The following is a 22,559-nucleotide window of genomic DNA, read 5'->3' as shown; positions in this document are numbered from 1 at the left end:
CCCCATTGGAGCTTTCGTCAATAGTTCCTTCCATTTTCTTTACTTTCTCACCCCCCCCCCCCAACCTTCAATTTATAATCTTGGAAACATACGGGTATACCCACATGATGGTGCTGCAGATCACTGCCCTCTTGATTGTGGAGTAAAAACACTAATATAGACAGAACATTCCCACTTGCCTGGCGTGGCCTCATGTGTTCTCTGTATCACTAACTCCTACACCATCTGGATCTTCAAATGGGCGTACCTCTCTTGGAAAGCATATCTGGTGGTTCCATATGAAACTTCTTTGCTCCTTATCCTGTCAGGAATCGTTACCTGATGTTTGTCCCTACCTAGCAAAATTACCCTCTGTGGGGAAATACTCCCCCCACCCCCCGTCCCAATTCGAATCAACGTTTCCGAGAGGTCTCCCTTGACTGCTATGTAAATGCCCAAAACAACAATTCTGTCCCATTTATCCCCAATCGAGACTCCTTCTACCCACTAACAGATCACCTGGTATTTCACTGAAAAGAACCGCTACTCTACATGTATATGTATATGAGATTTAAACAGTCCATTCTGCGCTTTGAAAGAGAGAATAAAAAGTGGACGAAAAAATATTTCGGCAGTGATTCGACAGAAGATGGTGCCTATGACACATACATCTCGCTGTATCAACACTGTCACCCGGCTACAAATGCATTTCGTGCGCAGTACACAGGGTGGTCCATTGATCGTGACCAGGCCAAATATCTCACGAAATAAGCATCAAACGAAAAAACTACATAGAACTAAACTTTCGTTCTTTGTAGTTTTTTCGTCTGATGCTTCTTACGTGAGATATTTGGCCCGGTCGCTATCAATGGACCACCCCGTACGCTGGGAAAGTCTACAAACGCAGATTATTAAGTGTTTTCAAATCAGTCTAGCAAATATTCTAGAACTTTATTTATTGTACTAAATGTAAGTTAAACTTGAGACACGTGTGGTCACAGCAAGAAACAAGTCAATAAAATTGAAAATTGCATCATAGTACTGAAATTACACTTCCGTGAATTACATATTTGACAAATAGCAGCTGGCCTAAGCTCAGTCAGTTGTTGAAGTCCTTACATCATATGAAGAGCTATCTTAGAAATTTCCTCTCGCTTTGCTAATCTGTTTTAGTGTCTCCTCACTTTGTCCATTATTTGTTATTTTGATTCCAAGCACTTATTATAATGTATGGTCCCAGTATTCGTGTTTAGTTTTTCGTTAATTTAATTTCTGCTGCTTCTTAAGATGTTTCATTTCTTTGCTCTCAACCCATGATGCATGTACAGTAAACTGTTCATTCCATTCAACAGGGTCTGTAATTTTTCCTCACTATCATGGTGAAATAATTCATCACATGTGGGGACATCAAGATGACGCCATTAAACCTATGAGGAAAACGAAAGAGGTACTCTGAGAACTAGCACACAGTTGGGATAAGAATGGTTAGATAATTTTTAAAAAGTTATGTCAGACTGTGAAGATAAAACTCTGGTAATTACTCCTACAACAAATTTGTTCTCCGTATCACAATAGAATTCCTAGAGGTAATTAATGGAACTATGAACAGAAAAAGCTACAACTAATCATACAAACATAGAACAATTTAAGTACGCTCCAAGGCTATCAAAATTTAGAAACATGTGTTGGTTAAATACCGACTGTTATGGAATAGACACTACCAAAACCATGGATTGAGTGCTGGGGCCCCAGGCTTGGCAACGCTGGTTAATACGCCTGCCAGTTCAACAACGCAGCATAAAGAACCGCTTCGCTGTCATCAGACTTCCACGTGTCAACAGCCTGCGACGTCAGGAAGCCTCTGCAGTTTGACACACTGCTACGCGACAAAAGACAGACGTCAGTCATCGACCTTTTTCCAGACATTTCTACGATGACAAAGATATCCAGTGCCTTCCGCCATGGCAGTACGGAGGAACGGCATTTACATCTACATACATCAACATAGATACTCTGCAATCCGTCATATGATGTGTGGCGGAGGGTACCCCGTACCACTACTAATTATTTCCTTTCCTATACCACTTGCAAATAGAGCGAGGGCAAAACCACTGTCTGTAAGCTTCCATACAAGCGCTTATCTCTCTAATATTATCTTCATGGTCCTTAAGCGAAATGTACATTGGCGGCAGTAGAATCGTTATGCAGTCAGTCTCAATTCCTGGTTCTCTAAATTTTCTCAATAGTGCTCCTCAAAAATAACGTCGCCTTCCCTCCATTAATTCCCATTTGAGTTCGCTGAGCATCTCTGTAATACTTGCGTGTTATTCGAAACTAGCAGTAACAAATCTAACAGCCCTCCTCTGAAATGCTCAAAATGGGTCGCACTAGTACCCTATATGTAGTCTCCTTTACAGACGAACCACATTTTCTTAAAATTCTCCCAATAAACCGATGTCGACCATTCATCTTCCCTACTACAATCTTTATATGCTCTCTCCATTTCATAGTGCTTTGCAACTTTAAGCCCAGGCATTTAACCGACCTGACTGTGTCGAGCAGAGCACTTATAAGGCTGTATTCGAACATTACGGATTGTTTTTCCCATTCATCTGCATTAACATACATTTTTTTTTCATTTTGAACTAGCTGCCTTTCAGCACAACACCTAGAAATACAGTACATAGACCCTCCGAAGCTACCGTACTGTACCACAACTAGTCATTTCCTTTCCTGTTCCACTCGCAAATAGAGCGAGGGAAAAGCGGCTGTCTGTATGTCTCTGTATGAGATTTTTCGAATCTTATCTTCGTGGTCTTTACTCGGAATGTAAGTTGGCGGCAGTACAATCGTTCTGCAGTCAGCCTCAAATGCCGGTTCTCCAAATTTTCTCAGAAGTGCTCCTCGAAAATCGCGATTCCCACTTGAGTTCCCAAAGCATTTCCAAAATACGTGTATGTTGTTCGAACCCAACGGTATCAAATCTAACAGCCCGTCTCTGAATTGTTTCGATGTCCTCCTTCAATCCCCGACCTGATGGGGGTCCCAAACACTCGAGCAGTACTCAAGAATAGGTCGCACCAGCGTCCTATTTGTGGCCTCGTTTCCAGGTAGACCACTCTTTCCTAAAATTCTTCCAATAAACCAAAGTCGACCTTCGCCTTCCCTACCACAGTTCTCACATGCTCGTCCAATTTCAAATCGGTTTGCAATGTCACACCCAGATACTTAAACAACTTGACTGTGTCAAGTGGGACACTACTGTAACAGAACATTACACGTTTGTTCTTCCTACTCATCCGCATTAACTTAAATTGTTTCCCATTTAAACCCTGGTCCAGTCAAGTACATCATGATCAGCATGGAAGGATCACAAACGGGACCTGACCTGCGTCAGTCGTTGCCACAAGTTCTGCTGTAGCAGTTTAGAGTTTATCCCATAACTATGTCCCTACTACCATCGCTGGACAGCGACCCGAGGGCCACTGCCTAACTGGCCACGACTTGGCGGCTACCACTCTGCCGCCAGAGTCCCCCACCGGCCACCGCTGCTCTCCAGCCTTAGGTCCAGAGTCAGACTCTGGGCAGTGCCAAGACATGCTACAAGAGAGAAGGCACTGCTGGCGGCCCTGTGACCCCGGAGGGCTGCGACCTTTGCGTGGCCACCACTGATGAATCAGCTCTCGGCGTACAGCAGCACTAGCTCATCGCGCTGCCACCTGGCAGCAGGTATTCAAAGCACACTGCGACCAGCCTTGCCAATTGCTTTGAAAGGGAATACTACGAGAGCACACCGAGCCATCCCAGAGATGAGGGCGCACTCGAATGACTGTCCAAGCTCAATAAATTAATAAAGAACTGCTTATCTTCACTTTTTTTTCTCTACAGCTTCCCACATGACACTTCTGTCTCCCAAGCCACCGAAAAGAACCCAAGACATCCCAATTGGGGGTCGAGCCCATCTTTACAAAGAAGAATATGGCTCCCAGTACACAGTAGCGAACATTTCTCACCCCGACCCGTTACATTACACACTATCTGATTAAAAGTATCCAGACATTATTATGTAATGAGAACTGACCACCAGATGTCAGAAGAGGTGGTCCTGCGAGAATAAAACGAGTTGAGGAATATTGTGTTGTGAGGGGAGGAGCCCTCCTCAGAGGACAACGCCTTAATGTAGCACTGTCCGTGCAGGCGAGGAGGTTTGCACGCTATGCCAGCGGTAGCTTAGCTACCAGAAGGGTCACCCAAGTTGGACAGGCCAAAGGGAGGAGCCAGACAAAGTGTGTCCCATAACGGCCTATCGCTCCCCCTTTCCTATCCCAAACCTTTCCTCACCATGTCCTTTTCCTGTCATTTCCTGTTATTAAGTCCTCAACGGCAGCGACAGCCGAGAAAGAGTCTTCCGGAACGGTGAAGCTGCCAGAAGAGACACCTTTTCTTTTTGCGTACAAAAAGTGGACAACTAGGGACTGTATCCCAGAGGGGCGGCTACAGACAGCGTCTGACTCATAGTGAGCGGCTGGGAGAAATACAAGTGAAGCTGAAAAAAGTCTGGAGAGGTAAAGCAAAAGAAAGACTAAACATAGAAAGACTCAGAGAGGTAAAAAAGGCATCAGATTTGGAAACCAGATTTATGGAAAAATGGGAAAGAGGTAGTGCTGATGAAAGTGTTAATGATAAATGAATAAAAATGAGGGAAGGACTTATGGACTCTGCCAAAGAAGTACTAGGAATTAGAGTATCCCAAAGTACCAGGAAAGAATGGGTAACAGAAAATATGTTGGAAAAGATGGAAGAGCGGAAAAAATGGAAAATGTAGGAACTGAAGAAGGCAAGAAGAGGTACAGGAAAATGAATAATGACTTAAGAAGAGAAACTGAAGAAGCAAGGGAAAAATGGATGAAACAGAAATGCGGCGAAACAGAGAAAATAGAGAAAGAGGGTAAGTATAAAATGATGTACAGAATGGCTAGTGAGATGGTTTTTGAACGTAAAAGAAAGAGGAATAACATGGAAATAAAAAAAAGCGGATGGTACTCTAGCAGAAGAATCACAAATGGCAAGAATATATTCAATGTCTGTATAAGGGGGATGAAATACAAAGCGATATTAAGGCTGAAGAGGTGCAATATGTGCTGTAAGATGGAAAGAGATTCACCATCTTGGAAGCAGAAATAGAAAAGGCGCTGAAGGAGATGAAGAACAGGAAGGCATGTGGAACTGATGATTTGCCAGCAGAACTGTTGAAGAGTCTGGGATAAAAGGCAAGAAAAGAAATAGTCTACCTCTGTAATGAGATATATGACAAAGAGAAATGTCCTGAAGACCTCCTTGCAACAGTTATGATACCAATATATAAAAACAGAAACATTAAAAAATGTGAAGAGCATAGGACCATCAGTCTAATTTCTCATGCAGATAAAGTGTTGCTGAGAGTGCTAAATAGAAGGCTATATGACAAGCTGGATAGAGGGATTGCAGAGGAGCAGTTCGTATTTAGAAGAGGAAAAGGAACAAGAGGTGCTATTGGCCTGTTAAGAACTATAGGGGAAAGATATATGGAAAAAGGTAGAGAAATCTTTGCTGTTTTTATATATCTAGAAAAGGCTTGTGATAGAGTTCAGTGGAACAATCTAATGGATATTTCGAAGAGGAAAGGAGTAGGTTGGAAAGTAAGGATAAGGATTGGAAATGAAATGTCAGAAGGAAGGAGCATTGGACGAGGTGTCAGACAAGGTTGTTGCCTTTCCCCACTGTTGTTTAACGCATACCTTGAAGAGATTATTGCGAAAGGCGTAGATGGGAAAAGAGGAATATGTATTGGTGGAAAGAGAACAGAATGTATAAGATTTGGTGATGGCATGGTATTAGTGGCAGCAAGTGAGCGGACAATGAATAACATGCTGAAAGATCTGAACGAAGCTTGTGTGGAATATGGGATGCAAATAAACACAGCAAAAGCAAAGACTGTGGTCATCAGTACAAGACGCAGACTGTCAAATATTAAAATAGGACAAGCTACCATTAGCCAAGTAAGTGCATTTAAATATCTTGGAAGTATAATAACTGAAGACTTGAGATGTCACCAGGAGGTGAAAACTCGAATTGCCATAGCGAAGGAGGCATTCAACAGAAAGAGGAGACTGTTATGTGGCAAATTAGACAGAGGTCTAAGGAAAAGGCTTGGAAAATGTTTTGTCCGGAGTGTGTCACTACATGGAGCAGAAACATGGAAATGAGACGAGAGGATGAAAAAAGGTTAGAAGCATTTGAGATGTGGATGTGGAGGAGAATGGAGAGGATAAGCGAGATGGAAAGAGTGAGTAATGAAAGAGTATTGGAAAGGCTTCGTGAGAGAAGATGTCTGCTGAAGATTATAAGAGAAAGGAAAAAGAACTGGTTGGGACATTCATTGAGAAGGGAATGCTTGCCAGCAGATACTTGGAAGGACTGGTTTGTGGGAGAAGGCTGAGAGGAAGAAGGAGATACGAGACGACAGACGACATAAAGGGAAGAGGAAATTATGCAGACGTGAAGAGGATGTCAGAAGACCGGACAGACTGGAGAACTACCATGTGAAAACATGCCTTTTGACAGAACACTGATGATGATGATGATGATGATCGGAGAAGCAGTAGCAGGAGAACTGGTAAGTAAGGGACGTTCAGCGACTTTGAATGTGGACTAGTCACTGGATTTAATCAGCCGCGTCAACCTTTCGAAAGCTGCCAAGTCGACTGTTGGTGACCTACACGTGAAGGAATAACCACGGCTAAACGAAGACCAGGCAAGCCTGATGTACTGTTGGGCAGAGACCGTCGATCACTGCAGAGGGTGGGTGTGAAAAATCGGGTGAAATCAGCGGAACGAAACACTGGTGGCTTCGAAAGTACCACCATCAGCCCAGGTAGCAGAGCGCCTGTGCATAGGAAGCTAAAAAGAGTAGGATACAGTGGTCGAGCAGCTCCTCGTAAGCCACATATTTCTGTTGTCAGTGCTAAGCAACACTTGAGGTGGTGTAAACAGCGACTCCACTGGACAGTGGATGACAGGAAATGATGGAGTGCTGAATCACGTTATAGAGTGTGGAGATCCGATGGAACGGTTTGGTTGTGGCAGATGCCTGGAAAACCGTATGTGTCGTCGTGTGTAGAGCTACCACCGAGGTACGGAGAAGGTGCTATTATGGAGTGGGATTGTTTTTCGTGCTTTGGTCTTACGTAAAATCGGTAAGCGGGTCGAAGGCTTCCATCCAGTCACTCACTGATCAGTCTGGCCGGGCAACGGAAGACAGCAAAACGAAAGCTGAAATTTTAAATTTAGCATTTGAGAAATCTTTCACGCAGGAGGATCGTACAAACATACCGCCGTTTGAGTCTCGTACAGATTCCCGTATGGAGGACATAGTGATAGACATCCCTGGGGTTGTGAAGCAGCTGAATGAGTTCAAAATAAATAAATCGCCAGGTCCTGATGGGATTCCAGTTCGGTTTTACAGAGAGTACTCTACTGCATTGGCTCCTTATTTAGCTTGCATTTATCGCGAATCTCTTGCCCAACGTAAAGTACCGAGCGACTGGATAAAAGCGCAGGTGACGCCTATACATAAGATGGGTAGAAGGACGGATCCTCAAAATTACATACCAATATCCTTAACATCGGTTTGTTGCAGGATTCTCGAACATATTCTCAGTTCGAATATAATGAATTTCCTTGAGACAGAGAAGTTGCTGTCCATGCATCAGCACGGCTTTAGAAAGCATCGCTCCTGCGAAACGCAACTAGCCCTATTTTCACATGATATCTTACGAACCATGGATGAAGGGTATCAGACGGATGCCATATAATTGACTTCCGGAAAGCGTTTGACTCGGTGCCCCACTGCAGACTGCTAACTAAGGTACGAGCATATGGGATTGGTTCCCAAATATGTGAGTGGCTCGAAGACTTCTTAAATAATAGAACCCAGTACGGTGTCCTCGATGGTGAGTGTTCATCAGAGATGAGGGAATCATATGGAGTGCCCAGGGAAGTGTGGTAGGTCCGTAGTTGTTTTCTATCTACATAAATGATCTTTTGGATAGGGTGAACAGCAATGTGCGGCTGTTTGCTGATGATTATGTGGTGTACGGGAAGGTGTAGTCGTTGAGTGACTGTAGGAGGATACAAGATGACTTGGACAGGATTTGGGATTGGTGTAAAGAATGGCAGCTAACTCTAAATATAGATAAATGTAAATTAATGCAGAGGAATAGCAAAAGAATCCTGTAATGTTTGAATACTACATTAGTAGTGTAGCGCTTGACACAGTCACGTCGATTAAATATTTGGGCGTAACATTTCAGAGCGATATGAAGTGGGACAAGCATGTAATGGCAGTTGTGGGTAAGGCGGATAGTCGTCTTCGGTTCATTAGTAGAATTTTTGGAAGATGTGGTTCATCTGTAAAGAAGACCGCTTATAAAACACTAATGCTACCTATTCTTGAGTACTGCTCGAGCGTTTGGGATCCCTATCAGGTCGGATTGAGGGATGACATAGAAGCAATTCAGAGGCGGGCTGCTAGATTTGTTACTGGTAGGTTTGATCATCACGCGACTGTTAGGGAAATGATTCAGGAACTCGAGTGGGAGTCTCTGGAGGAAAGGAGGCGTTCTTTTCGTGAATCGCTACTGAGGAAATTTAGAGGACGAGCATTTGAGGCTGACTGCAGTACAATTTTACTGCCGCCAACTTATATATCGCGGAAAGACCACAAAGATAAGATAAGAGAGATTAGGGCTCATACAGAGGCATATAGGCAGTCATTTTTCCCTCGTTCTGTTTGGGAGTGGAACAGGGAGAGAAGATGCTAGTTGTGGTACGAGGTACCCTCCGCCACTCACCATATGGTGGATTGCCAAGTATGTATGTAGATGTAGATGTAGATGTAGCTTAAGAAAATGCTCATACGGGAAGAAGATGAGCGCACTGCACAGAAAATTGCGCTTTTTACAGTAGTAGAACAGTTTGGAGACGATGTTTATTTGTGTCAGCATGACAATGCGCCGTCATAAACGGCGTCTGCAAGACAATGGTTTACATACTGTAACATTCCTGGAGCGGTCTGCCCAGAGTCGCGGTCTGAGTCCAATGGAATATCTTTGGGATGAATTATAAGGCTGACTTTGCTCAAGACTGCAGCGCCCAACATCACTACCTTCTCTGGTTTCGGTTCTTGAGCACGAATGGGCTGTCACTCCTTCACAGACATTCAGACATCTCACTGTAAGTGCCCCTGACAGTGTTCAGGCCATCATAGACGTGAAAATCGACATTGCTCATATTAATGTCCGTTAATACACTGCTGGCCACCGTAAATGCAACACCCCGAAGGAAGCATCCGAATCAAGTGAAATTTACACCATGGGTTTGCAGCGATGAGATATGCAACTGATTAGAATTTCAGAGCAGACGCACATTACACTCGCCTGTGGCGCCACCTCATAGCGCCATTTAAGGCTTGGCGATTTCGACGAGTGTACGTTCGGCACGTGTGTTTACCTTGTGGTTGTTTCACAAGACGATCAATTATGCCTCGTAGACAACAGCGAACATCGTTTGATCAAGTATCCGAGTTCGACAGAGGAAGGATAGTGGCTTACCGAGATTGTGGATTATCATACAGAGAAATCGCTAGTCGTGTTGGACGAAACCAAACAACTGTAATGCGGATATGTGACCGTTGGATGCAGGAGGGTACGACGGACCGACGTGGTCGATCGCATTCACCTCGGTGTACCACTGCACGTGCTGATAGGCAAATTATGCGCATGGCAGTGACGGATCACTCAGTGACATCCCGAACCATAGCACAGCACATTGCGTCTGTAACGCATCATCCGGTGTCTGCGCGTACCATTCGACGCCGTTTACAGCAGAGTGGTCTGTCCGCAAGACGTCCATTGCTTCGTCTACCATTGACGCAGAACCACAGACGTCTCCGTCGCCAATGGTGTGATGACAGACGGATGTGGACGGCAGAATGGAATGACGTTGTCTTTACTGACGAGGCACGCTTCTGTCTGCAGCACCACGATGGTCGGATTCGAGTGTGGAGACGCCATGGAGAGAGGATGCTGGACAGCTGCATTATGCACCGCCACACTAGTCTTGCACCGGGTATTATGGTATGGGGCGGTATTGGATATTACTCTCGCACGCCCTGTACTCATTGCCGGTACTTTAAATAGCCGGCGCTACATATCCGAGGTGCTGGAGCCAGTTGTCCTTCCTTACCTTCAGGGCTCGGCCACAGCCATATTTCAACAGGATAATGCGCGACCACACGTGGCACGCATTGTCCAAAGGTTCTTCGTCAATAACCAGATTGAAGTGCTTCCCTGGCCGGCTTGCTCTGCGGATCTTTCGCCGATAGAAAACATGTGGTCCATGGTTGCTCAACGCGTGACCCAGATTACATCCCCAGCTGCCACACCAGATGATCTTTGGCAACGTGTGGAAGCTGCTTGGGCTGCTGTACCCCAGGAACACATCCAACGTCTCTTTGACTCAATGCCGAGACGTGTGGCAGCGGTGATCTCCAAGAATGGCGGCTACTCTGGCTACTGATTCTGGCAGGAACCACATGTCACAGACGTCTGTAAACGTAATCATTTGATACTTGGTCAACATGTTATCTACAAAATAAATTTTGTTGTGCTACCTCTTGTCTTTCTTGGTGTTGCATTTACGGTGGCCAGCAGTGTAGTTGTCTGAATACTTTTGATCAGACAATGCATGGGTAGTGAATGGAACGAAGCTCAGTTTTTAAGGTAGGTTTCAAAAATCAACTTTACAATTAGAGCGCCAGCAGTTCCTTGAACTCTTGCTAAAATCTGTACTCTTAACATGTGTTGCAGGGTGGATCGGCACGGCGCTGGAGGCTCCGGTACTGCGGCCGTGGTCGCGCCTCTGCTACTCGGTGTACCTGACCCACCTGGCAGTGCTGCTGGTGCAGCAGGGATCCATGCGAGTCCCGCCAGCGCTGGACAAGACCGCCTTCGTGAGTACCATCCTCATCATCACGAACAGCACAGCCGAAAACTAGGCACACATCTTCCCCAAATGTGGCCATCTACGTAATAATATAAAGGCACATTAAAGACTAGGGTTATGTACTTCATTAATACTGAATGGTTCAATTCGGCACTACAAGCCATCCCCACCTGGACTGATGTCCACCTGGATTGTCAGTTCACTCTTACTTTCAGATATGCAATCATAATCCATTATGACTGGGGCGTGTAAGTCACATTTTTTTTAATTTAATACGAGGGTCACTCCAAAAGAAATGCGCACTATTTTTGTAAAAATACAGTTTTTATTCTGCATGTGTGAAAGTTTTACAGTTTGTAGATACATCCTTCCTGCTTGTTTTGAAACTTATTTCAACCTGTTCCCGTGAGTCGCGCCGTCACAGCATGTGTTCAAGATGGCTGCTACTCTTGACGTTCGTCAGAAGCAACGTGCTGTCGCAGAATTCCTGTGCTGTGAAAACGAGACAGTGGGAAACATCCACAAGAGGTTGAAAAAGGCGTATGGAGATGCTGCTGTCGATCGCAGTACAGTTAGTCGGTGGGAAAGCAGGTAACGTGATGAAAGCGGGCACGGCAATATTGAGGATTGTCCTCGCAGCGGCAGGCCTCGTACTGCACACACTCCAGACAATGTGCAGAGAGTTAACGAATTGGTGACTGCTGACAGACGCATCACAGTGAACGAATTGTCACGCTACGTTGGGATAGGGGAAGGAAGTGTTTGTAGAATACTGATAGTGTTGGCGTTAAAAAAGGTTTGTGCCAGCTGGGTTCCCAGGATGTTGACAGTGGCTCACAAAGAAACAAGAAAAACGGTATGCAGCGAACTTTTGGAACAGTATGAGAATGGTGGAGATGAATTTCGTGGAAGAATTGTGACAGGTGATGAAACATGGCTCCATCATTTTTCATCAGACGAAAAGGCAATCAGTGGAGTGGTATCATGCGAAATTCACCCAAGAAAAAAAAATTCAAAACCACACCTTCTGCTGGAAAAGTTACAGCTACAATGTTTTTCGATTCCGAAGGACTCTTGCTTGTGGACATCATGCCAAGTGGAACCACCAAAAATTCTGATGCATATGTGACGACACTGTGTGACTATCATTTCTATGGGAAACTGAAAGATTCTCTTCGTGGAACAAGGTTTGAAGATGATGACTCCCTTGTGCAAGCTGTCAAACAGTGGCTCCACCAGGTTGGTCCAGAATTTTACCGTGTTGGTATACAGGCATGGCTCCAAGATGGCGTAAGGCAGTTGAGAGGAATGGAAATTATGTGGAGAAATGAAAATATTGTTCCTAAAGGATGTATCTACACACTTTAAAACTTTCCAACGCGTAGAATAAAAGACGGATTAAAAAAAATAGTGTGCATTTCTTTTGGAGTGACCCTCGTAGTTATTTACATTCCTCCAGCATCACCAATGGGGCAGGCTGGTAGTTCCCCTGTTGGTGCTCTTCAGCAAATGATTTTTATAAAATTGTTTGGATTAAAATAAAACACTTGTTGAGTTTAAAATACAGATGATGATGTTTATGGAGAAGATGATACTGATATTGTGTATATTCTAAAAATTTGTGAGTATGATGTGTTGTGGGCTTCTTGTAACTGTGAGTGGGGATTGGCGTGTGGAAGGTGTTGGAGACGATGTTGGATGGAAAAGGACGAGGAATGTTTTTGTGGGAAGGAGCTGATAGTTGGTATGCAGGTGTTGGACAGGAGTGGGATGCCAGCTGGGCAAGAAAAGGGCAGCTTAGAGCCTTCATTTTGGATGGGATGAATAGGGTAAGGCAGGTTCTGCTGGGAAGGAATGGTACATTTCAGGGATATATTCACAGTCTGAGAGGGACAGGCGAGTGAAATTCGATTGGAAAAAGAAATGGAGTGCATGTACATGGAAAGAAGGTAGGATATGTTGATACAGCTCCCGCATTTTGTGATAATATATCTGTTTTGCACTCTGGTGTGCAAAACTTAAGAACGAAACTAAGTTTTGCCTGATCCATCACTGCCAAGTAACATAGCTCAATCAAACTTGGGCCATAGACAGAAACAACTACTACAGTTTAGCACAGAAGGTAACTGAAAGAAATATGCAATGAGACGAATAGAAATGACACTTTTATTCAAACACAGTGGTTTCAGTGAAGTCACCGAGATTTATGATTGTCCCACGGACATTAAAAAAGGCGGAACATGGCTCTAAATACACTACTGGCCATTAAAATTGCTACACCAAGAAGAAATGCAGATGATAAACGGGTATTCATTGGACAAATATATTATACTAGAACTGACATGTGATTACATTTTCACGCAATTTGGGTGCATAGATCCTGAGAAATCAGTACCCAGAACAACCACCTCTGGCCGTAATAACGGCCTTGATACGCCTGCGCATTGAGTCAAACAGAGCTTGGATGGCGTGTACACATGCAGATGCCCATGCAGCTTCAACACGATACCACAGTTCATCAAGAGTAGTGACTGGCGTATTGTGACGAGCCAGTTGCTCGTCCACCATTGACCGGACGTTTTCAGTTGATGAGAGATCTGGAGAATTTGCTGGCCAGGGCAGCAGTGGAACACTTTATGTATCCACAAAGGCCCGTAAAGGACCTGCAACATGCGGTCGTGCATTATCCTGCTGAAATGTAGGTTTTCGCAGGGTCGAATGAAGGGTAGATCCACGGGTCGTAACACGTCTGAAATGTAACGTCCACTGTTCAAATTGCCGTCAATGCGAACAAGAAGTGACCGAGACGTTTAACCAGTGGCACCCCATACCATCACGCCTGGTGATACGCCAGTATCGCGATGACGAATACACGCTCCCAATGTGCGTTCACCGCGATGTCGCCAAACACGGATGCCACCATCATGATGCTGTAAACATAACCTGGATTCATCCGAAAAAATGACGTTTTGCCATTCGTGCACCCAGGTTCGTCGTTGAGTACACCATCGCAGGCGCTCCTGTCTGTGATGCAGCGCCAAGGGTAACCGCAGCCACGGTCTCCGATCTGATAGTCCATGTTGCTACAAACGTCGTCGAACTGTTCGTGCAGATGGTTTTTGTGGGATGGAGCTGATAGTTGGCATGCAGGTACTGGACAGGAGTGGGATGCCAGCTGGGCAAGTAAAGGGCAGCTTCGAGCCTTCATTTTGGATAGGATGAATAGTGCAGGGCAGGTTATGCTAGGAAGGAATGGTACATTTCAGGCATATATTCACAGTCTGAGAGGGAGAGGCGAGTGAAATTCTATTGGAAAAAAAAAATGGATTGCATGTACATGGAAAGAAGGTCGGATATGTTGATAGAGCTCTCGCATTTTGTGATAAAATATCTGTTTTACACTGTGGTGTGCAAATTAAGAACATAACTAAGTTTTGCCTGATCCATCACTGCCAATTAACATAGCTCAATCGAACTTGGCCCATAGATGGAAAGAACTGCTACAGTTTAGCGCAGAAGGTAATTGAAAGAAATATAAAATGAGACGAGTAGAAATGACACTTTTTTTGACAGTAATTTCATTGAAGTCACTGTGATTTATGATGGTCCCCTGCACATTAAAAAGGCGGGACATGGTTCTAAATATGGTACGTGATCCCCACGGACGGCACTGCGTTCTCTGCCTTGTGTTCGCATACTGGCCACAAGGCTGTCAAGGAGTTCTCCACCAGCTCGGCTAACAAGTGGTGGGTGGTCGTTCGTGCATGTACCATGCTACAATACGCCTCTCCAACGCATCCCAGACGTGCTCGATGGAATTTAAGTTGAGGTCACGGAGAGGCCAGTCCGTTGAATGTCCTCTCGTTCCAGGAGCTCCTCTACCTGCGCAGTTTCTTGCGGTCGCGCATTGTCGTCCACAAAATGAAGTCAGGACCGACTGCACCTCTGAAAAGACGCACATGTGAAGGAGTACAGTGTCATAATGACGCTGACCAATGATTGTACCTTGTCAAAAGGTTTGGAGGTCAGAACACCCATGCAACAATATGCCTCTCCACCCCATAAGACTTGGGTCACTAAAACGATCATGTTCGACAATGCTGGAAGTGCCCTTAGCAAAGAAAAGGAATAAAAGTGAGATAGTGTTAATACTTTCATCCTTCTTCACCTCCTCTGCATTACTGCAGATGACGTGTCACTGAGCACATTTGTACTGTGCATGCAGTACACGTTAGGCGCCTAGTTGTTTCCACTGATCTGTGTGGAATACGTAAGTTCTTGTACACTTAACTAACCTGTTGTCTTCATGATGATGATGTCCCCTGCGCAGAAAACAGCACGCAGGTCGTGGATTCTTTTTCTTGAGCCTGAAATTAACTTCACAAGGAACCGCTGCTGCGAATAAACTATAACTCATTTGGGATGCCACTCGCGTTTTTATTGATATAGACAGGAGAAACTATTCTTTATCACTACGTATTGAACATATCTTTCCACAGTGATTATATCTGGCTAAAATAACATGAAATACATCCTGCCACAGACAACATGTCTGTCTACTGGAACCGTCAGAACTGGAGAACAAAATTACATGAATCAAATACTACTATTACAGACAACATGTCTGTACCTAGCGACGGTCGGAACTGTAGTAAATAAAATTGCATGAAACAAATACTGCTATAACAGACAACATGTCTGTCTACTGGAACGGTCAGAAATGGAGAGCCAGACTGCCCGAGACACTTCGCGCGCCAAGCCAGCAAGGCGTGACCCGAACGCCACCGAAGTGCATCGCCAGTAATATCGTCAGTCTTTTGTTTTAGTAATACTTTGATTTTAATAATTTTGAAATGACTGATTGAAAGCTGGCTGTTGAGAGATATTTATTTAAAAAAATGAAGTAATTTGGATGACAGGTTTAATTAATAATATGAACTAAAGTTTAACGTTTTGGCACCCTACCGCCGAACACAGCAGCCAATCACAGAGCAGCAGCATCGTGCAGGCAGTCTTTCTCACGGGAATGGTACCGAATCTAACATCTGTCACCGGTACCTCATCCCACATTGCGTCATCTCTATGCTTCTTGCATCTCCACTGCCCTGGGAATAGCTTCCTGGAGCCTAATATGGTGGCTGAATAAGCCAGAAATACTACACCCTCACATGGCGAAAGATGGGAACATGTAATGTGCACAGGAACATTGTCGAACATGATCGTTTGGGTAATCTAGGTGTTACAGTGTGAGGGGCATAATGCTCCATGGGCGTACGGACCTCCAAATCTTTGAACACGGCACACTCACCGGTGAATGTTATTATGACACTGTATTTCCTCCCCATGTGCGTCTTCTTGGAAGTGCATTCGGTAATGACTTCGTTCTTATAGACAGTATAATTACTGTATTTGAATGAAAGTATCATTTCTTTTCTTCTCATTGAGTATTTCTATCAATTACCTTCAGTAACTGAACTGAAAACTTCATACAACTATAATTTACCCATTTTATTCGGTCAGCCATTAATGATGTTTACCCTTGCCGTTGATATTCGGTACCTTTATGTCCATTCTTGTACTGTCGTAAAAATCAACAAAGAACGAACGAGCTCACCCCTTTCCTTATTTTTCACTGTGTGTGAGGACACCTGTATTGTTCCAGTCCACTGACTAACAATGTAAACAGCAAGAAGTGCAGAATTTGTTGCATCGCAATACATCAATCACATCGCTATTACAAACAACGTGGGGTTCATGTTTCCATCTCTGGATGTGCAGTAGCAGTGCGTTTTGTTTATTGCATGCGTCAACTTCACTTTGCAATTTCTCGGGATGTAATTGATGTACTGCGATGCAACCAATGCTGTTCTTTTTGTGATTTTTCATATTATTGATTACGTAAGAAATAATATGGAGCGTTCACTTAAAAAAAAGTTTGTGTTGAAACTAATATTTACTTACGTTTTAGAATGTCTCTTAGTATTTACTTTCATGAGCCCCTGCCTTAAATTCATACTGGTCAGCAGTAACTGTAGTTGTGCCAGAGATATTTGCGCTGAAACGTTTAAGTGGGCCGCGCTGTACATAAATTTATGTGTGACGTGCTAGATATGTTCAGAAAAGTTTACTTAAAGGGTGCCGAAACTAAGGCTCAATCGACAATGGTAACGTTCTGGGATGTCCATGTTTGTGCGAAATGATTCCTTGTTTTTTGACCATGGTAATGGACTTGCTCACGCTTAGTTAAATATTTGTGAATTTTTGGTCAGAGACGAAATCTTAATGATGCCTCTGCCTTCATATTCCTGAGGCATGATTACATGTGACTTTCCGTCGTTTTAGAAGCTTAGATGAGGTTAAAAATGCATCGCTGAGAGAGTCGAAAGCTGTTCCAAAAATGTAGTTGCAGAAATGTTTTGGAATTGGAGAATGCGCCGTCGTGAATGTGTACTATTGAACAGGCAATTCTGAAGGGGATAATTTTGATGCAGACAAATAATGAAATTTTTTTCTAGAGGGAAGTAATTCTTGTTATTTTCTTGGACACAAATCCTAGGAGGGTGAAAGGACAAGACTCCTAACACTAGAGGTCGCGCAAAATAGCTTGATCCATATGCAGGAAAGCTATTTCGTCCTGAATATTGTGCGCTTCCATCCCTTTGTTTAAGTTAACTGTCACTTGCTGACACGCACACTTCGAACTTTCCCGTTGCTATCTCCTTTCCACATGACGTGACAACACAGTCATGCAAGGTGCAAGGAATATTTCTTCGAAATGAGCCACATTTGAATATATTCAATAGCATAAATTTTATGTCAGCAGAGACGAACAAGGAAGCAAAAATCTCATTAAAAATTATGTTTTAAGCTGGTTGCAGAATCCCAGCTATTTCAGTCGCACAATAAAGAAGGAGGGGAAATGCTTAGTTACAAGTACTTGGCATTTCAGGATAGAAGGATAGAACATTTTATATTTAGGTAACATTGACAAAAAGTTTTTCAGGGGACTGGCTCTTAATTTCCACAACACACAAGTTCTGTATTTTACATTGTCAGTATCATAATAAGCGACAATATGTGCTACACTACTTTGTTTCCTGCTTTTTGTGTTTTTTTGTGTTTTTTTTTTTTTGTTTTGTTTTATGAGAGTACCTTTTGGCAGCATGTAGGCGAACTTGTTTTGTTTTGACTCATCCTTTGTTTGTCGACTATTTCTTGTTCAGTACTCTACAGATAAAGTGTTGATTTGGAACATCTAGATTTAAATTATTTATCATACTGACATAACTCATAATATAATAGTTTGTAGATTAGCTGGCTGTTGCTTATAATTTACAGCAATGGACAGAAACACAGAAACACCAGAAACATAACATATCCCGATGCCCAATATGGTGCAGGGAAATCTTTGGCATTCAAAACAGTTTCCAATCGTTTCGGAATGGATAAATATGGGTCATGTACGGTTTACAAGGGAATATCATACCATGTCGGAATGGATAAATACAGATCTTGTACAGTTTACAAAGGAATCTCATACCATTCTTTTTGCAAAATATTGTCAAGTTCAGGGAACGATGATGGAGGTGGACAGCGATCACACACACTTCCCTCCAAAGTAGACAACTAGGGTTCAGTAACATTGAGGTTGACCAGGGAAGATGCAAGAGTTCACGCTCGTTCCCGCAAAACCAGTCCGGGATGATGTGAGGTGCGTGAACAGGGGCCTTGTCCTCTTGGAACACAGCACCACAAATGGCGCACAAACGTTGTACCATGGGATGCACCTGATCAGCGAAAATGGCCACGTAACCCTCTACAGTATTGCAAACATGCAAAGCAAGCATCCCGCCCACGGAATACCACGACATGGCCGGCGAAATCATCAGTGCGCCCCCGCCACATTTCATTCCTGGGACTTAAACTCAGCCAAAAGCTGTAGACAGTGTGAAACAAGACTTATCTGACCAAATGACTCTCTCCAGTAGCTCCTTAGTCCAGGTTTTTTGGCTTAGGCGTCACGTTTTCCTTTTACAGCATTTGCAAAAAATGGTTCAAATGGCTCTGAGCACTATGGGACTCAACTGCTGAGGTCATTAGTCCCCTAGAACTTAGAACTAGTTAAACCTAACCAACCTAAGGACATTACAAACATCCATGCCCGAGGCAGGATTCGAACCTGCGACCGTAGCGGTCTTGCGGTTCCAGACTGCAGCACCTTTAACCGCACGGCCACTTCGGCCGGCAGCATTTGCATCATTGAGTGCTTTGGAACTCCAGCCTGTCCTCCAATTCCCATGCTATGGACCTCCCTTTGAGTTACTTTGGAGCTGATTTGATTCGCAAGAACAGCATTCAGTTCACAAGTGACTACTGCAACTTTCGTCCTCTTATTTTTCGTCACAGTCTTCTTCAATCACCCTCTGTCACGATCACTCATCACACACTTTCTTCAGTGATGTAACATAACGGATGATATTTTTCCGTTTTCCCTGCATGCAGCATAAGTCTCTGATAGGGTGCCTCTCGAAATAGCGACCACTTCGGCTACTCTGGCTCTGAGCACTACGGGACTTAACATCTGAGGTCACCAGTCGCCTAGACTTAGAACTACTTAAACCTTACTAACCTAAGGACATGACACACATCCATGCCCGAGGTAGGATTAGAACCTGCGACCGTAGCGGTCGCGCCGTTCCAGGTTGAAGCGCCTAGAACCCCTCAGCCACGCCGGCCGGCACTTCGACCACCTTTGGTATGGAAGCCCCCATAGGAGTACCAACAGTTGGCCCACGTTCGAATTCACTTAGCTCAGACATACCGCAGTCACAGCTAAACAGAACACTGGTCTGAACACGACTAATGCTTGCAACATATTGAGAATTTCGCCTGGGCGCTATTCTTGGTCCAGTGCAACAGCAAAACCTGAAGACTTGGCCACCATTTGCACTTATGCTGAAGCATGCAATTCTCACTTGTTTCCATATCTTCGGTGAACCTGTGTATGCTCCGCATACCTGTGTGAGTAGCCTTCAACTGCTTCTCACCTGCTGTGCGGTGGTTGTCCCCGCCCTTACCGTGAGATCTGAACAGGGATGGGCAGAGTTACACTGAAGCGTCAAAGAAACTGGTATAGGCATGCATACTCAAATACAGAGATATATAAACAGGCACAATACGGCCATGCTGACGGCAACAACTGTATAAGACAACAAGTGCCTGGCGCAGTTGTTAGATCGGCTAATGCTTCTACAATGGCAAGACGTAAGTGAGTTTGAACGTGGTATTATAGTCGGCACACGAGCGAATGGACGCAACATCTCCAAGGTAGCTGTGAAGTGGTGATTTTCCCATACGCTCATTTCATGAGTGTACTGTGAATATCAGGATTCCGGTAAAACATCAACGGCGACTGAAGAGGATCGTTCGACGTGACGGAAGTGCAAACCTTCCACAAATTGCTGCAGATTTCAGTGATGGGCCATCAAAATGTGTCAGAGTGCAAACCATTCAAATGGTTCAAATGGCTCTAAACTCTATGGGACTTAACATCTGAGGTCCCCTAGACTTAGAACTACTTAAACCAAACTAACCTAAGGACATCACACATATCCATGCCCGAGGCAGGATTCCAACATTTCGACCGTAGCAGCAGCGCGGTTCCGGACTCAAGCGTCTAGAACCGCTTGGCCACAGCGGCTGGCGCAAACCATTCAACGAAACATCATAGATATGGGCTTTCAGAGTAGAAGACCCACTCGTCTACCCTTGATCACTGCATTACACAAAGCTTTACGCCTCGCCTGGACCCATCAACACCGACATTGGACTGTTGATGACTGGAAACACGTTGGTCGATTCTCGTCTCAAATTGTATCGAGCGGATGGAAGTGTATTGGTATGGAGACAACCTCATGAATTCATGGACCCTGCATTTCTGCAAGGGACTGTTAAAATTGGTGGAGGTTCTGTAATGGCGTGGGGCGTGTGCAGTTGGAGTGATGTAGGACCCCCGATATGTTTAGATACGACTCTGACAGGTGACAGATATGTAAGCATCCTGTCCCATCACCTGCATCCTTTTATGTCCATTGCGCATACCGACGGACTTGGACAATTGCAACAGGACACTGCGACACCTCACACGTCCAGAATTGCTGCAGAGTGGATCCAGGAACACTCTTCTGATTTTAAACACATGTCTGGCCACCAGACTATCCAGACATGAACATTATTGAGCATATCTCGGAAGCCTTGCAACTTGCTGTTTAGAAGAGTTCTCTATCCTCTCGTATCTGTGAATAGCCCTGAAGGATTCATGATGTCAGTGCCCTCCAGCACTACTTCAGACATTAGTCGAGTCCTCCTCGCGGTGGCCCTACACGGTATTAGGCAGTTGTACCAGTTTCTTTGGCTCTTCGGTGTCTTTAGTGCGCTCTCCCTGACTGGACGGTGCCTGCAGGTGCACGGCCTGGTGGGGGACCTGGCGGCGTCGGCGCTGGTGTCGGCGGCGCTCTACCTGCTGCTGGAGGGGCCCTGCCTCGGCCTGGGCCGCGCGCTGCTGCGACCCCCTGCAGCGCCGCGGCGCCCCAGCCAGCCCGCCACCTGCGTCACGGCCGCCTGACTGCGCGTTCGGACCAACTCAGCACGACTCCCAGCCGAAGCTGGCAGCTGCCACTCTTCAGTATCCGCTATCCAGTGTACCTGCAGACGTACTGGCAATCTACGCCACTGCTACGCGAACACTCGTTGCATAGCCCACTACAAAAATGTTGCATGAAATGCTTTGCCATTTGATTGGAAGAGTCAAACTGCTCCATACGTCTCAAAGGAATAGGTAGCCTCCGTCCCAAGCACAAATGTTCTGAATAAAATTTAGATCTGTCTGCGTAATTATGCTTTGGTGAACCACTGCTTTTAAGGTGGGGCGGGGGGGGGGGGGGGGGGGTTTGACGTCAAATGGGCCGACTTGGAGCAGGAGAGGCATCACAGGACGTTTTAATTTCCAGTGTCTATACTTTTACAAATAAATTCATAAAACTTTGTCAGCATCACCAGGAAGGATTCAGGATTCACACTCATTGCAATGGAAGTTCGAAAACACAACAAAATAATTTTTTTTTACGTGTGAAATTTCATCATTTTGTCACTTACTAATGGGTGCATTTGCTGCTATAGGTACAGTTTTCTTCATAAGTTAAAGAGATTCTTCGATGAATTTTGCACAGCATACATACCACACTTACAGGTGTATGAAACTCTAGAATTTATTTAATTTATGAAAAAACGAATGATCTGTTGTATTTTAAACTTCATATTTAGAAAAAACACAAATTTTGTAGTTAATTACCTCAATTTTTACTACAGTTTTTAATAGATTTGGAAAATTCTAGAGTTTCATACTCCTTTAAGTATGGTTTGTATGCTGTGCAAAATTCATCGAACCATCTCTCTTACTTATGAAGAAAAGTGTACCTATAGCAACAAATGCTACTATTAGTAAGTGAAAAAAATGATGAAATTTCACATGTAAAAAA

General features: G+C 44.4%; 1 protein-coding gene across 1 annotated transcript in view; it reads left to right on the top strand.

Moving 5' to 3' along the window:
* The window catches only part of LOC126484689 (O-acyltransferase like protein-like), a 199,715-nt gene extending 178,069 nt beyond the window's left edge, over positions 1–21,646 (top strand). Inside the window, exons 11-12 of the mRNA XM_050108284.1 lie at positions 10,887–11,029; positions 21,485–21,646. Of these exons, the coding sequence (XP_049964241.1) occupies positions 10,887–11,029; positions 21,485–21,646 (305 nt within the window). The remainder of the gene's footprint in view (positions 1–10,886; positions 11,030–21,484) is intronic.
* Positions 21,647–22,559: the final 913 nt, after the last annotated feature.

Source organism: Schistocerca serialis, chromosome 6 (assembly GCF_023864345.2).
Source record: "Schistocerca serialis cubense isolate TAMUIC-IGC-003099 chromosome 6, iqSchSeri2.2, whole genome shotgun sequence".
NCBI lineage: Eukaryota > Metazoa > Arthropoda > Insecta > Orthoptera > Acrididae > Schistocerca > Schistocerca serialis.
The sequence above is the reverse complement of the archived record's forward strand: the minus strand, read 5'-3'. Positions and strand labels throughout refer to the sequence as shown.